This window comes from Dermacentor albipictus, chromosome 10 (assembly GCF_038994185.2).
Source record: "Dermacentor albipictus isolate Rhodes 1998 colony chromosome 10, USDA_Dalb.pri_finalv2, whole genome shotgun sequence".
NCBI lineage: Eukaryota > Metazoa > Arthropoda > Arachnida > Ixodida > Ixodidae > Dermacentor > Dermacentor albipictus.
This window is the reverse complement of record NC_091830.1, coordinates 89,449,519-89,465,686: the sequence shown is the minus strand read 5'-3', so window position 1 is coordinate 89,465,686 and position 16,168 is coordinate 89,449,519. Positions and strand designations below refer to the sequence as shown.

General features: G+C 43.7%; 1 protein-coding gene across 3 annotated transcripts in view; it reads left to right on the top strand.

The window, feature by feature from the left end:
- Positions 1–379: 379 nt before the first annotated feature.
- Positions 380–16,168, top strand: part of LOC135910237 (neprilysin-2-like) — a 55,284-nt gene continuing 39,495 nt past the window's right edge. For all 3 annotated transcript variants that reach the window (XR_010566955.1, XM_065442290.1, XM_065442288.1), the window contains exons 1-5: positions 380–511; positions 3,065–3,149; positions 4,680–4,805; positions 10,551–10,610; positions 11,366–11,500. Coding sequence is in view for 2 of the 3 variants with exons in the window: in XM_065442290.1 (XP_065298362.1) it covers positions 470–511; positions 3,065–3,149; positions 4,680–4,805; positions 10,551–10,610; positions 11,366–11,500 (448 nt within the window). In the remaining variant the exon portion in view is untranslated. The remainder of the gene's footprint in view (positions 512–3,064; positions 3,150–4,679; positions 4,806–10,550; positions 10,611–11,365; positions 11,501–16,168) is intronic.

The following is a 16,168-nucleotide window of genomic DNA, read 5'->3' as shown; positions in this document are numbered from 1 at the left end:
GACGTACAGAGTATTTTGAAGCAATATATATAATGAGACGGATGAAATTATCAAATTTCCTGGCAGCTAGACTGCGTGAATATAACATCCTATGTATCAGTGTAAAATTAATTTCTACACCGTTTAACCCAGGTCTCGGTGGCGGTGTTCTCTTCGGCTGCGAGTGCGTTACAGCTGGGAGATGAGCTAATGGCATTCAAATATCGCGCCACAGTTACTTCGCTGAATCAGGTCAGCCGCTAAATTGCTTTCATGTCACGTGCTAAGCATGTGAATAACAATGTCCTCGAACGGAAAGCACAACCGGCAGCCCCGTTCTCAAACTGATGGATGATCCATTGTAAACTCAACTGCCCACCTTTTGCGGGCTGCGATGCCATGGGAACAAGCGTGATCGTGGAGACAGCGCCGTCTGGATACAAAGGTCTTCCGCGCATGTAAACGCTAGGCTGTAAGCCGAGGCGGAAACATGTCTGCAGCGAAAACCCGTGCCGACGTTTGCACGACAACCGTAAGTGTTTGAGATTTTAGTTCGTAAACTTTGGCACCTCGACTCAGTGGGATGCAGATGTTTGGAATAATCCCCACGTTTCCGCGAACCCGTATAATATCTCGTGCAAGGTGAAACCGAGGAAAACGTCTCACAGTAGGACACTGAAACTTAAATATGGTGCTTGAACGTGGCGGTGTTTCTGTAAGGTTGATGTTGAACTTCGAAAAAAACGTACGCTGTCATTTGGAAGGAAGCATATCATGTATAGTTTGAGAAACGTTGCTTTTTTTCGACCGTGTCTGTATTGTCAGGTGCGCATTCCGTTTTCACAGGAAAGCACAATGAAGCGGTGTTTAGCATGGATGTCGGCATAGGTTTCGTTACGTAGGCGGCTATTCTTGAGATACAGGTGGTGGACTTTAAACAGCTGAGATGCAAGTCGCTTGTATGTGCGCAGTTAACGCGGAGTCGTTGGGAAAGGTCAGACATCGGACGAAGTTGGCGGAAGCATGGGAGAGTTGACTGGACAGCGTTTGGAGAGGTCGGGGAACCTGGTGACCACAAAAATAACTCGATGAACATGCCTCAAAGCGAGTCTGATAATGATTGTGACCGCGCTAGCTAGGATAGCGTAAGTAAGAAAGTTATTGTGACATTTAGGACAACTTATTTCGGAGTCAACGTGGGAGCTGCGCGGAGATGAGAAATAGTAGGCAACGAGACGTTAGGATGGGTTGAGTCTTTATTATTATTAATATGACCAGCACGTAACGCGAAAAGAAACACACAAAAAGACGAGGACAGACGCTGTACTTACAACTGCGTTCATTTGCAATGAATCGGACGTTTACTTGCGTGCCTAGCGCGCTGATGTCGTACATAACGAACAAGTTGTCACCTTTGTATTGCTACGTCCGCTTGTTGCTTTAGCGTAAGTCTTAGCGTAAGTCTTAGCGTAAGTCTTAGCGTAAGTCTTAGCGTAAGTCTTAGCGTAAGTTCTTCAGCGTGGACCTCGGCATCGATCGTGTTCGTGGTATCTGTGGCCATCAGTGCGCGATCGAAAGCTAAACAGTTCGATCTCTCTCCGCTTTTTATGAGAGTGATACCGAAATACCTGCGGGCAAGCAGGTGGCGATAGCGAGATAAGTTCACCGTGGAATTAGAATTAACGCAGTTTGATATACGAAAGAAACGTCGCGCATGCTCGCTAATATCTGCAGAGAGAAAAAAAAATTACCAAGATTTTTTTATTATAACTGCATAGCGCGAAAAACAAACGGTGATAGCACACACAAAAAAAGCCTCGTCTGTGTTTTTACGCTTCGCCGTCACTTCCATAGCGGGGATTATTTTCAACAAAAATTATAGTCCAGTCGTTCCAAGTTTCTATGCAAATTTTTGTGCTGCAGCATTGCTGTGTATACAGAAAGGAGGCTTAGATACGTACTGCAAGTTTTAAGTATGGCAATGAAGACATCTAAGCATGAGCTTCGGTTGATAAAACATTGAACGCGGGCGTCTGATGTGATTCCTCACCAGCTTACACAGCATAAGGCTCGCCGATAAGGATACATGCTCTGCCGTATGCAAACTTATCTACCTGAATGGACAAATACCATTTTTGACAGGGTGATATCACGTTATTTTTTCGGTGATTAAAAATGGCTCATTGATTAAGAGTAGTCGCCTTTTTTGCCTTTATTTTGATGAACTATGCAACGCTCCACTGATGCAACTGCTAGGCCTGCTCGTTTAATCGGAGAGCACTTCTTGGAGAAGGCTACTTACCTGTACGAGCGCTTGTGATAACGAACATACCTATGCGAGTGTGTTTACAACTACTGTTTATTATTTTCCCTCTCTTTCTTTCTGATCTATTCTTCCCCTCCCCCAATGCAGGGAAGCCAACCGGACACGTTGTTGGTTAACCTCCCTACGTTTTCCTCTTTGCCCCTCTCTTTCTCTATGCGCAGGTCACTTCAGAACTGGAGTTGGGAATAATAAAAAAAAGTAATTCTGAGGATTTGCATACCAAAACTATACGATCTGAATATGAGTCATGGCATATCGAGTGACTACGAATAAGTTTTCGGCCACTTGGGTTTGGTCGACGTGCACCTAAATGTAAATTGTGAATTTCAATTTGCAAATTGCAATATATGCCATTAGTAATTAGTCCATAACGTCATTTGTATTTTTCACATATTATCCAACTGTGCATCTTGATTTTTCGAGGAAGTAACTTCCACCTCTTTGATTAACGCAACTCAAGCACTGGAATTATGCAACCTGCAACCGGCGATTTTTAGATTGCTGTACAGTCCAAAAAAACAAAGAAAAGAAAACACTCCGTTTATCAGAATGGGCAAACACAGTGCGACAAAGCTGTGGTACACATTCGATTCAGGAGTGAAATTGCGTGTCTTGAGTATACGATCACGACCCGGGGCTGTTTTAGTGTAAGCATAAAAAAATACATATTCCCTATTTTTCAGCAAACAGTTTGGAAGGCTGCTGCTAATGTACTCATTTTTATTTCGACGTTGCATGTGTGGGCAATCTGGACAAAAGAGCAAGTTGCTGCAGGCTGCGCTATTGCTTCTGTGGGTGCTGTGGATAATTTTCGGCTACCGCAGCAACCTGATTCTGCAACATGGTATGTAGCAAACCGTTTTTTTTTCTTGAAACAAGATAAATAATAACATTCGGATAAATATACTGGAATATTGAGTGTACAAAACAGCGGATAGTCGATTTATTATTTTCGAAAACCACACGAAATTGACGCGATTGTTCTTATAATGTAATAAATTTTGTCAGTGGAACTCCCAATACTTACCTTCTTATATTTCCCTAGGAGGTGGTAGCGAAAGTGTTAGTTTCTTGTGCTCTGTTTGAACGGAATACATGAATCGTACATAAATGCGCACACAGGAAGCATGCGTGTCGCTGTTATATGAATATTTTCATAGGCTGTAATTAAAAAAAAACGAGGCTTTTTCCTACCTCGGTACCTCGTGCCTCTCGCTTTCATTTCTGGGCTTTTACTTTTGGATAGGGACACGGCATGCACAATTTTGTTTTCTCTACTGTGTTCACGACGAAGCACAGACGAATCAGGAGAAGGCAAACGCCGCTCGGGGCGAAGGTTTTTTACATTTGTCATTGTATTGAATGTGCGGATCCAAACAGCACAAAGGAGCTTCTTTAAACCACCCGGAATGTGGATCACGCGACACGTAGAATAATCTTAGTGAAAAAAAAAAAAACACGTTGGAGCGTCTGTGAGCTCTCGCTTAGTGCGCTCTTATTTACCGTGCAATGTTAGAAAGCGATGCACAGACATTACAGTCAATTTAGTGCTTGCCAAACTTGTAACGCTTGGCCAAGCGCTGCAAAAACCAACGTTTGGCACGGCCTCCGAGATACCGACGTGGTGGTACTCACGTCGGCTCCACTAAGCGCGACCCGATGTGATGTCGGGGGTAGGAGGGTCCCAATAACGAGATCTCCGAATATGGAATAGAGTACTGAATGCTTTGCCACTTGTAAGGAAAGGCAAATACGAAGCCGGTTTTGTATTCCATAAAAATCACCTCGAACAACACTACGAGACTTCAGCGACATGACCGTCGAGTTAGCCCAAGTGTTACTTGTGAAGCCAGCGAACCTGTGGGTCACGGTGCCGCTCATATATAGGCAAAGCGGGGACCGTTTATACAGTCTCGTCCTTATTTATGTATATATGCACCTGCGATTACGCTATTTAGAACTGACGAAACACCTCGGCAACCGGCAATGAAAGCTACAAATTTACCTTTGTATGTGTATACACCTATAAATGAAACAGCAATATTGTTTGCTTGCCTTATTAGGTGTACTGCTCATAACTTATTGTTTAGAAGCGATGCTGCATGGACAGTTCGTTCTCATATGTGCATAAACCGGTTGTATTTGGATTCCATAATGGGAATATCGTCACTACAATAGAGCGATTGTATCGTAAAGATATCCTGATGCTCGCGCGGAAAAAGGATGTCGAGCAGCAAACAATAATAATAGCGTTGGATGGTTTTTATACACTTCTTGCCTCAAGTACACTTTGCGCAAAACATACTGGAAAGTACAAAACACGCGCTGAAAGTGGGCCTAATTAATAATTCTTGGTCTCCAATTTCTGTTCCAGCTGAACGCAAACACGCTGAAGTTGTGCCCCCGGAAGCGTGGACAACAGCGCCAGAATTTAATGAAAGCGTAGAAAGCGCCACCAGAAAAGCAGGGAAATCAAGGACTACCACGCCTGCGTCAAAGCGTAAGTGTGCGCGCAATCACTTTTAAATGAAATTTGACGCCAATCTCTCAAGATGCTGGTGTTCTGATGTCAAACCTGGAAGCCACACAGTACAAAATTATCCTGCTGGCCACTAGACTTGTGCCATAGGTATGCCGGGTTACCTGGAATGTGATCAATTTCAAGCTCAGAGTCTTCTCAGGCGTGCTTAGAGGTCCGCATATAACAGCGGGTAACTCTAAACCGTTACTGTTCGGATGAAGGTGATGATGTTCATTATAAGGCACATCACTGCCCAACAACTTTTGATTAACAGCGGTCGAAGAAGAGCTGCATCTAATGCTAGCGTTTAGACACCGGGACTTGCACGCTCTTTTACGCGCCAAACGCACGACATGATTATGAGACATGCCATGGTAGAAGACTGCGGTGTAAATTTTACCAGCCGAGCTTCCTTAACGTGCGCCCAAACCTGTGTAGACTAGCGGTTTTGTTTTATGCCCCCACTAAAATACGGTCGCCGCATGGGTACTTCGTCGGGGTGAAGGCAAGTCCTGACGAATACGAGTACGCAGAAACACATCTCGTTACACGAACGTTGATCGTTTGAAGCCTTCGTCTATACCTCGGAACCTCTCAGCGCTACAGGTGAAACACAAAACCAGGCCTCGATAATGTAACGACTCTATATTTCAATGCTATTATTCTTTCTTGCGCTACATTAGTGATGAAAGTGTTGATCCGGCCAAGTTATCCCCTTCTTCGTGTTTTCTTTCTCTTCCCTGTTAGTCTGCGCCACTCTTTCCTGAGTATGGATTACCGAAACGCCCAACAGTCAGTACTTCTAAATTATACCCTGGATCAGTCGGGTGTGAACGGCGGTTGATAAACAAATAATGAAATCGAGCAGAGCAAACCCTGGTCGTTATAATTCTGTAATGTAATTATAATGTAATGTAATGTAATTCTGTAATGTATTTATACCCTGAGTGTATTGGAAATAAATAAATAAATAAATAAATAAATAAATAAATAAATAAATAAATAAATTGTTTGCCGTGCTCGATTTCTTTCATTCTCCCATTATGCCTGCACAGATTAGCGTTGGAACCGGTGACATGTTGCGAATAAAAAAAAAAGAAAGAGAAGAAAGCTCCACACGGGCTATCTTGAACGCGAGAGCTGCCCAGAAAATAGCATCGAATAATATTCTGGATTACAGGTTTGCAGGAATCCCTGTTTGAATGCAGATTAAGCGTGCCATTTCATGCTGTCGCAGAGTGTAGACGCAGGAGGAGAACTTGATGCCTTGATGATGAGGTGCACAGTGGCCGCGTACACGTCTACATCGATGGCTCAGTCACATCTGCAAGTTCAGCTGTCGCTGTGGTGATACCAACAAGATCCGTCAAAATACAGCTAAAAACGTCAAATGTATCATCAACGACAGCTGTTGAACTGGTAGCCCTGCGTGCGGCTCTTCATTTCATTCAGGAGGAACCACCCCATGCATGGTCAGTCTTCTGTGATTCCAAAGCAGTCTTACAGAGTCTCAGCACTGCGTCATGGGTCACATGAGCAGCTCGTCGCAGAGATCAGAGAAGTCCACCATCGCATAGTTGACGGATGACGTGATATATTATATCAGTGGTTGTGCAGTCACTGTGGAATACATGGCAAAGATCGAGCAGGCGCAGCTGCCCGATCTGCCCATGACGGCGTCAACTGCGTTGCCATTCCTCTTTCGAGAGCCGACGCAGCGAAAAGCTTTCCGCACTTGCGCGTGACCTTATAATAGCTTACTGGAATTCATCCGAGTTCACAAGTGCACGCTTTCATACCCTGTACCCTAATTTACAGCTCCTTATTCCGCCCGAGCTTCCACGACGTGACTGCACCGTTCTAGTCCGTCTATGGCTTGGAGTAGCATTTTCAAATGCGTACTCTTTCCTTATCGGAATGGCCAACAGCCCACTTTGTTATTTCTGCGGGTGCAGTAAAACAATCGCGCACCTTCTTTGTCAGTGCTCTCGTTTCAACGCGTAAAGTGCAGTCCTCTCAGCCACTCTAGACAAGCTGGACAAGCGCCCAATATCAGAAAACAAGATCCTTGGAAACTGACCTACGCGAACATCAGCGCGATCCGCTATAAGGCGCTGCTGCGGTACTTAAAAGACACGGGACATTCTCACAAATTGTAACTGTACACTGTTTGACGTAGGATTGTACGGTGACATTGTGTAAGACTAGGAACACCTATGCGGGCTGCGTGACAGTGCCCACAGAAACAGTTCCTGTGTACGTGCGTTTGTGTGTTTAGGTTTTTCTTCTTTTTTATGCTTCTCTCTCTCACCTATCGCATCCCCTTGCGCCTCCCTTAGTACAGGGTAGCCAACCGGAGATCATCTTTGGTTAACCTCCAGGTCGTTCCTTTGCCTTCCTCTCTCTCTCTCTCTCTCTTGATGCCTCTGTTGGTACAGCTTCATCTTCATATAAATAACACTAAACCAAATTACAAATAGGAGTAAAAGACAGTACTGTCTTTTACCAGATTGTGTGGTGTGGTTTAGTGCCGTTTCTATGCTGATGTGCACATATCTATTGTGCACGTCTGCACAGTAGATACGTAGCTTTGAGGATACGCCAGCTGGTGTTCACCTGTCATTGTTAAAGCGCATGTAGCCAGCAAGAGTCGTTGGCATCGTTCGAGGGTACATCATTCAGGTAATCACGGTGATCTTGCATGTGAAATCTGCTCCTAAATATAGGACAAAGCAAACAAGAACTTTGTTAAGGCTTCAATGCAGCAGGAAAGAATAATCTCTACAGTTTGATAGATAACCCCCTCCCCTCCTTTCCAAAGAAAGTAACAAGAAAGAAATCCACACTTCAGAAAATCATGCACTCAAATAAGATCGGCTAACTGACTAAAGCCAACCCTTAGTTGAAAAAGCTAATAGAAACATTTATGCGACAGTTGTATCCGCGCATATTGCGTCGACGTTTCCGCGAGCTTCTCTACTCTGCTATGATGCTGTGTATATTTAATGGCACACCTCAATTAACCTTATGTATTTGATGCGTGGACGACGCCCTGCTGATGTTAGAACGTCTTCAACACTTATTCAACGCTTAACACTTAACCCAGTGCGAACGATCGCGGTGACGACAGGAAAAAATAAAAGCGAACTACGAGTGAATAACGCATGGCAACACAAAGTTCTCCAGCGCGCGTCCCTTCGTACCGCTGCACAGAAGTACGGTAGCACAGCGTTGTCTAGCAATTTGTTCAAGACTGTTTCTGTACAGCGCTGCTTTTACGAAGGCACCGCTTATGTCTCCAATCCGGTGGCACAGAATTCAGGCAACCGTAAGGTCGTTTCATGGTAAAGAAGCGCTGCTTGAGGTGCGGAGTGTGCTAGCCCGCACTGTGCTGGTTGGCTTGGTGTAGGCTGTAATACTTACCATTGCCATATCAGGCGTGAGCTCGCCTACCTGCAGCACCAGCTTAAATGCAGCGCGCAAAAAAAAAACGAATAAATTGCGGCACTGAATGATTTCAGTGCACATGCGCCATAAAACTTGCACACAGTTTCATTAGCAGCGCTCATCCATGTATATGCAAGTACGAGGTATGCATCCGAATATACGCTGAAAAAAATAAGTGTTAGAAAACAAAGAAAAAAAGCGGAATGTTTTGTTTTTGCTACAAAAAATTTCATTCAATGAAAAAATCTATCTTTTTATTAGAAATACTTTTTTTTAACTGTTTATGTTCAAAGACCGAGTTCTCGATTTTCACAGAAATGGTCCTTATACGACAAAGTTAGAAGTTGTCGATACTGTGCACGAAGCGAAATTTCTTCGTTTCTTTGGTATCCTCAACAAAATTTCTGTGCAACTTCATCAGCCGCTTAAGTATAGACAGATAAATCTCTTATGTACCAACCAATTGGTCCTAATTTGTGAAAACGCTATGGCTGCTATCCGATCGAGTCATGTGACTCCAGAGCGTGGCTATATAAACTCGCAGAGTGGTTATTCGCATCTGTCGCGCAGTGGCAGGTGTCGTGATGCCGGTCGTCTCGTCCAATTTCATATGGTCTGTGCAGCTTGTCTGCCTGTTCTCTAGAGGTGTGTGAAAAGTGATTTTCGAGACCGAATAGAATATGCTCGATAGTGCATAAGAAGCGAATCGAATCGACTGGGAAATACATTTCGAATAATGAATAGCCGTTATCACGACCAATACAAAGCTAGGGTCCCATTCCGGTATGCTTAAAGTGAGTAAGTTTCTGTGATTACGTAGTACGTTACAAAGCGTTGTTTACTTAAAGCACAAATGGAGCATTAGGAACGAACAAGCGGCTTCTTCACAAGCACAGGGCTCTTCAGAGAGCGTGAATGATCGCTGTAAAACCTTTAAAGTATGGTTACCTAAGTGACGTAGCCTGTTCCGCTGCGCAAGCTCTTGTGTTTTGAGTCTATGCTGTGCCCGCGAGGGGGAAAATTTATTATACTACTGCTCCAATGTTATCTTTATTTCGGCGCATTTGAAGTTCACAAATATTCAATAAGAGTGTTGGAAAAATGTCCGCATTTAGGAATAGTGCCTGTTCGATTTGTTATGAAAGTTTCGAATATTTTCACACCTCTACTCTTTGTATATGGCTTGATACAAGCACACTCAAGCATTCGACTCTTTTGTACACCATGAAAGCTGCATGCCGTAATGAGGGGAGTAAAATATGTAAAAATATTATTGTGTAAAACGACGGTGTATCATATATTGTGCTAAAGCCCTCAAAGAAGATATTTGTGAAAAACAGAAAGAGTGAGAAACAGAAAACGGAAGAAAGCTGAAAAAAGTATGTTAATATACATCCATGTTATGGTTCAGTGAGAAGAATATTTTACACTTTGTGCAAGTGCCACGAAACATTGATGACAAACAGTGACATGCAGACTTATGCTCACTTAATTTTCTCTTATGTCAGGACTGTTCGTTTGTAAGCCCCAATAGTTGACATCTGAATTAAACTTATCAGTGACTATTACGTGCACTCTTTGGAGTAGTGCGACAAAGCGGACACTTAGAGCCATTGCAATATCAGATAATTGTTTACGGTGCCATGTTGGAGGTGTGCCGAACATATTCGTCTGCTTTTTTTGTTTTTTTTTTTGATGGGTTCAACTTGTGTCTCGTTCATTTAGCAAGTTCCCGTAAAAATGTCTAAAATTGCCTCGCGTACTCTGCAGCCTACTATTCAATCAACCAGAAAGATTTAAGACACATTGTGTGCCCAATGCTGTTTCGAAGCAGCGTTGGCAGTTTTTCAGTCGTTGACGCAGTGAAGATCAGTGAAACTCCGCAACCCTCTGAACCTTGCCCACGTACCTCGTACTATAGCTTTACTATTGCCTCGCGTCTTATATTGCGTATTTACATTTAGGTGCTTACGTTTAGGTGCATGTTAAAGAACCCCAGGTAGTAAAAATGAATTCGGAGTGCGCCCCTAAAACCCCTCTAAGTCCAAGGAGCCCCGTGGGACTATGAGACTGTACGACTAGGAGACACCACGGCTATTATACTCCCTGAATCGACTTATTCTTAGTGCATTCTGTGTTCGAGGCGTGAATATTTTAATCACGCAAACCCACTTGATAACTTTACGTCGAAAAGATGAAATAGTCTGGAATTCTTTCGACAGCCTGTTATATGTGGAACAAGCATTTTACAGCAATCTTTCTTTTTTTCTTCTGTAGACCGTACAAGATCATCCAAATTTCGTGATATTTGCTGGAAGCCACAATGCATTGCCCTTGGTAAGAGCTATGTTGTTATCCATTACCTAACTTTAGTCGTAAAATTTTTGCGCAAGTTTGGGCCTACAAAAAAAAGTTCAGAAATAAGCAAATGTCGGTGAATGTGAATTTATGCTTCGTTTATGTCCGCTATATCCGTCACTTACTACTTGAGCCGCATGAAGTGGTGTATAAACAGAACACTAAGCAACGTTTTAGAATGATCAGTGATGTTCCCTAATTGCAAGCAAATAAATGAGAATTAGAAAGATCAGGAGAATATTATCGACATTATTCTTGAAAGCTAAACAACATAGCGGACGATCCTGGTACTTACATTTCCTCTGCGCTTTTTTGTGTCCGTTTCGACTGTCCTCAGTTTGGATATAGCCCCGCTTACACTTTTCAGGCTTCCTCGCCTTTAACTCAGGCTTGTGGACCTTACGTCAACGATACTTAGAACTGCTGCTTAATCACAACTGTTCTACCTATCGAATTTGAGAGAGCTATAAAGGGCAAAAATAATCCTTATGTTTAAGAAATAATGCTTATAAACACCACCTTCCCAACAAATAATGTGTGTCTCACTGTTTTACAAGCAGCATCTCTATCACTAGTCGCAATTAACACGAAATACAATATTTTAGAAGTAAATCTGGTCATAATACGGGAGCTACTCAAGGAGCTGACGAAGAGTTCCTTGGCCATCGTCGCATTGCCAGGTTTGTTTTTTGTTGGTTCCGGCTCATTTTTACATGCAACACTTATATCCCTAGCGGACATAATAAGCGACGGCTTGGGAAAGTCGAGGCCCTGCGACGATTTCTATGGCTACGTATGCGGACAAAGAGCGGAAAACAAGGTGCTACCCCCTTCAAATGTGAGAAGATCCGCGATCAAAGCTCTTCAAGGTACGTAATCATTGTAGACATTTATCGCATCGACTTCGCATTGCTGAGTTGTAATAATAAGCCTATATTATGTGCACTGCAGAATGTACGCCTCTCCCTGCGACATAAAATTTACCCCAGTCTTGAGCCGGCAAATCCCGCCCTAAATTGCGTGTTTCCTAACTTCATTGCGCTACCTAGTGCTCTGGCGTATTCTACGGCGCCATCCTCCTTTTGACAATTGTGTTGTTACCCTAACGAGCCACTGCTGCTCGTTTGGTGTTATGTTACTTGCCAAACCTAATTTCCTTCTCCAAACTCTCAAGCAGAATATCAGCCTTTCGCCCTTACTCTCTGACAAAAACTGCAGTCTTCCTGTTCGTAAACGTTGCAGCTATTGCTTTCTATTTCATCGCTTGTTGCGCGGTTATTAGCCGATCCTTATTTCTTCTGTTTTTATCAACTTTCATCCCCATAGGTTAGTACTGGCAGAGTAACAGTAATTCCAGTATATCAATAGCAATATATCCTGGGAAGTAATTAAAAAGAATGACAGCTACAGTTTGTTAATTAGTCAACTGAGAATTTGTGAGGGCAATCTCAGCCTTATCGAGCAGTACATTTCAAGGATTAAAATTGTGCTACCTGCTATAGGTGATTTTCAATACACCGCTATAGCTACAACTGCTGCACTGTTTTTTTTTTTTGAAGAATAGGATTTGCGAGATGCCTTCCGCAATTTTAGAGTGCCTGCCTTGTGCGTTACTAGCTAATTGAATTTTTTCCTTCTCATGAACCGGCTCCTCTGTGACTAGTTGTCCAAGGCAAAGATACACTTCCGTGCAATTTGAACAAGCGAACAATCACAAACTTTCATTCGCGGTCTTCGATAAATTCGACATTGTTCTCTTCCATGTTAGTCTTCAAACAAAAGGCGTGCGAATGCACGCCTTTTGTTTATATAGCTATATATAGTTTCGCGTCGTCGTCGGCGTCGGCCTCGTAACCAGCTCCGCCCCCCTTCGCTGGAGTGGGAGACGAAGGACGCGAGCCGCGAATGGCGGAGGCCAATGAGAGCGGCCCCTTCAGTGACGTGCGCGCGCGATGCTGGTGTCATGCAGACCCTCCTTACGGCTCGATGCCCACTCGTGTCTGGTCTCAGCCGATCCGCTCGTTTCGTACTATCGTCTGCTCGCGCCACAGCTCTCGCCCGCGCCTGTTTCGTTCTGTTGGGTCGGTCTGGTTCGCGCTTGTTTTGGTTGTTATTTCGACAACAAACGGTTACAAATATCCCTCGAGGCCAGCGCACCTTCCACAACTTAATGCGGTGAGTGTAAGACTCGTGTCTCCGCGAATCCCATTCATGCAAGAGCGACGACTGATGCACGGCGGAGGCCAATATGGCATTAAGGGCCCAGTTGTGAACGTCTTTGTGAACGTCTTTGAGAATCAAGCATTGGTGTACCAAGTCGAACATATATCAGTCTATTTCTCCGACCACAAAGCTTCCTTCATGACTGTCAAGAACTGTTAGTGGAGTCTTTGTTAAAGGAATACGTGTGAAAAAAAAAAAAATTCTGTGATAGCGCATAAATGTGTTGCTCGATTTCTTTGCCTCAATCTATCGAAAAGGTGAAACAGCTTATTTGCTGCGCTCAAATTTCGCATTAGGAAGTAACGTAATCGTCGGTAATTTTTTAAGTATGATTTGAAAACGAACCCATAGATCTAGATGGCAATCTAATCTAACCGAATATTTAACGTTTTTTTTAGAATAAAAGCAGCCGTTCTCGCCATTTATATGAAACAACTTTTATATTCTAGTACCTGCAATGCCAGCAGGTTTCTGCCGGAAGAAACAATGCAGCTTATAAAACGCCGTCTAGATGTCGAAGTAGAGCATTCGGAATAACTAAGCAGTTTCTTCGCATAGCCAAAGGCTCTTCGGAGACAGAGAATTGTCGCAGTTCAGAACGAAATGCCTGACTTCCTGAGCAATGTACTGCGTGCTTTCCTACGAAATGTCTGGAGTTCTAGGTCTACAATGGCCGGCAAGCAGAAATCGAAGGACTGTTCCATCAATTTTATGTTTGATAGCGAACACTGAAGAATTTCCGCTATTCGAAAGCTTTTCGAAAAATACTGGCATTTACGAATACCGACTATTCGATTCGAAGAACGAATGGAATAGTGCCCTATTCGCGTACCTCTCCCTCAAATCTTAGACTTCCCCGGTTTAAGGACTCAATAATTTGTTGTAAGTCATTCCCGGAGTTGCCTAGTAGGACAATGTTGTCTGTATCCATAAGGTTGCCGATAAGCTCTCCGATTGTCCTTACTCCTAATACATTCCTGTCTAGCATTTTTTATACTTCTTGCAAGGATGAAAAAAAATAAAATTAAGAATGGTGCGGCTCCTTGTCTTTCTTATTACCTTGACTTTTTTCTGGTTTTGTGTAGAGAACTATGACAGCTGCAACAGCTCGTATACATGTGTAGAAGTGACAACCTTATTGAAATCGTTGAAGGTTGTCTGATAAGTGTTGGTTACACTATGCAGTGCTCTCAAAACCGGATTGATGATAGGTGCGAGATCCACTTCGATTTTTCTATGAAGGTAAACTAGAATATCAGCTACCTCCGTTCGCTCTATATTCCACACCACTGCTTTTCCGTCACTTAAGACTGCGTCTGACCATTTTCTTTCCATCACTTGTTGCGTGTTCCCGGACTTGTTCTCGAGCTTCTTTGTAATTTAGGTTCTGCCTTGCATGTTAGTGCTGGTGGAATGCAGCGATCGTAAACTTTTATTTTCAGCAGGAGCGGTAACCTGCCAGTCATGGATCGGTAATCCTACCCTATGCGCTCCAAACCACATTTTATTCTGTAACTTTCCTTCCTATGATCAGGGTAACCGTGAGTAAGTGGCCTAAATAAAGGTACTCTTGCAATTATTTAGAGGTTGACTGCCAATCATGAATTCTCCTTATCGTTCATTACCGCGCTTTTACACATCACTACACTTCTACACTTTATTATTCAAACTTGCTCTTTCGCTTTGCCGGCTAAGGTTTTCAATCAATTGTTGCAGGAAATCTGAATCGGTGCTGAGTGTGTTTTTTTAATGCGAAGCATTCTTTACGAACTTCAGGCGCTCAGAGTGTATCTATCTCGCCCCCTACGTGGTAGTTTCTTCAGCTACGTATATATCAGAATATCATTGTGGGGCATGACATGCATGCATACATAACATGCATGACATGCCATATTATCAATGACATCACATGTTTTTCTTGCATGTATGTCACGACAAAAATCATATAAATGACATACGATGCCGTTGAGATCGATTTCTAAACTCGATCTGTATCTTGATATGAATGACATGACATGTGTACACATCCGACATGAATGACATGGCATAAATGTTATCACATAAACTACATGCATGTCGGCATGAGTGCCATGAATTACATGAATGTGCGCCACGACATGACAATAATGACAATACATGTATGAAAATCCAAAACCAAGAAAGGGACTGGCAGATGGAATAGCACACTCTGGCATAAAGGTTATAAACAGGGACAAGGTGCCTCAGAAAGGCTGGCCAACGTTTCGGTAGGAGGACCTATCTTCGTCACAGGCGACCACAAAAACATGCCGCCAACGACACCCCTGAATGCTCCCTAACCTCTCGCTTCCCCAACACCCTCCCATGGCCCTCTATTTTTCTTGTTCTTTCTTTTTCTTCCTCTTGATATCTCCCCCTTTTTTTGTCCCTTTCTTTTTTTTTCTTTTCTGCCCGCCTTCCCACCACTCTCCCACTCTTGTCTCCTCGTCTTGGGAACCACGCTCACAGACGTCAGGCGACAGCGCTCATTCTCTTTGAAGTCTCTCCCTCTACAACCAGCCGCCACTGACAACCGCACGTGACGTCACTGCACTAACCCTTTAAAACTAACAGGCCGAGGATGACGAGGCCGCCTTTGACGAAGATAGGTTCCCCTATGGAAACGTTGGCCAGCCTTTCTAAGGCACATTATCCCTGTTTATAACCTTTATCATACATGTAGAGCAAGTCATGTCGTTCCTGTCAGGAATGAACGCATGTCTCGTCTCACTTATTCTGATACATATCTACTTAAAAAATGGCTGTGGCTTAGCTAAGGTTAAGCCCAGGATGCGAAGCATACTAGCCTTTATTTTAACGCGACAGCGTTAAGGAGCTCGTGTCGCAGAAAAGCCGGTGTCGTCGGCGTCGGCTCAGGCGTGCGGCGCTTGCTCAGGCGCACATTTCGTTGTCGCGCCGAACGCTGCGTTGCTCGACGAGCACCGCGTCCGATGCGGGGCGCGACGCCGCGAGCGACGGCGGGAGTTGGAGCGCCGGTTCTCCTCTGTCGTGACGTCACGGTGTCACGTGATTTCATGGTCACCGCCGCGCCTGAGGAGCTGGGTTGAGCCCTCGTAATATGCTTCGCATAAAAATTACCATGATGCCATCGCTTCACGTAATTAACGTCATGACATGAATGTCAGGAAACGACATGAAATATGTCCTTTATTCATGTCATGAATATCCTGATACACAACTCATTCGTTAATGGACCTGACATTAATGACTATCATGTCATGACATTGCTGACATGTCATGCTTGACATGACATGAATAGAATGATTGACATGCCA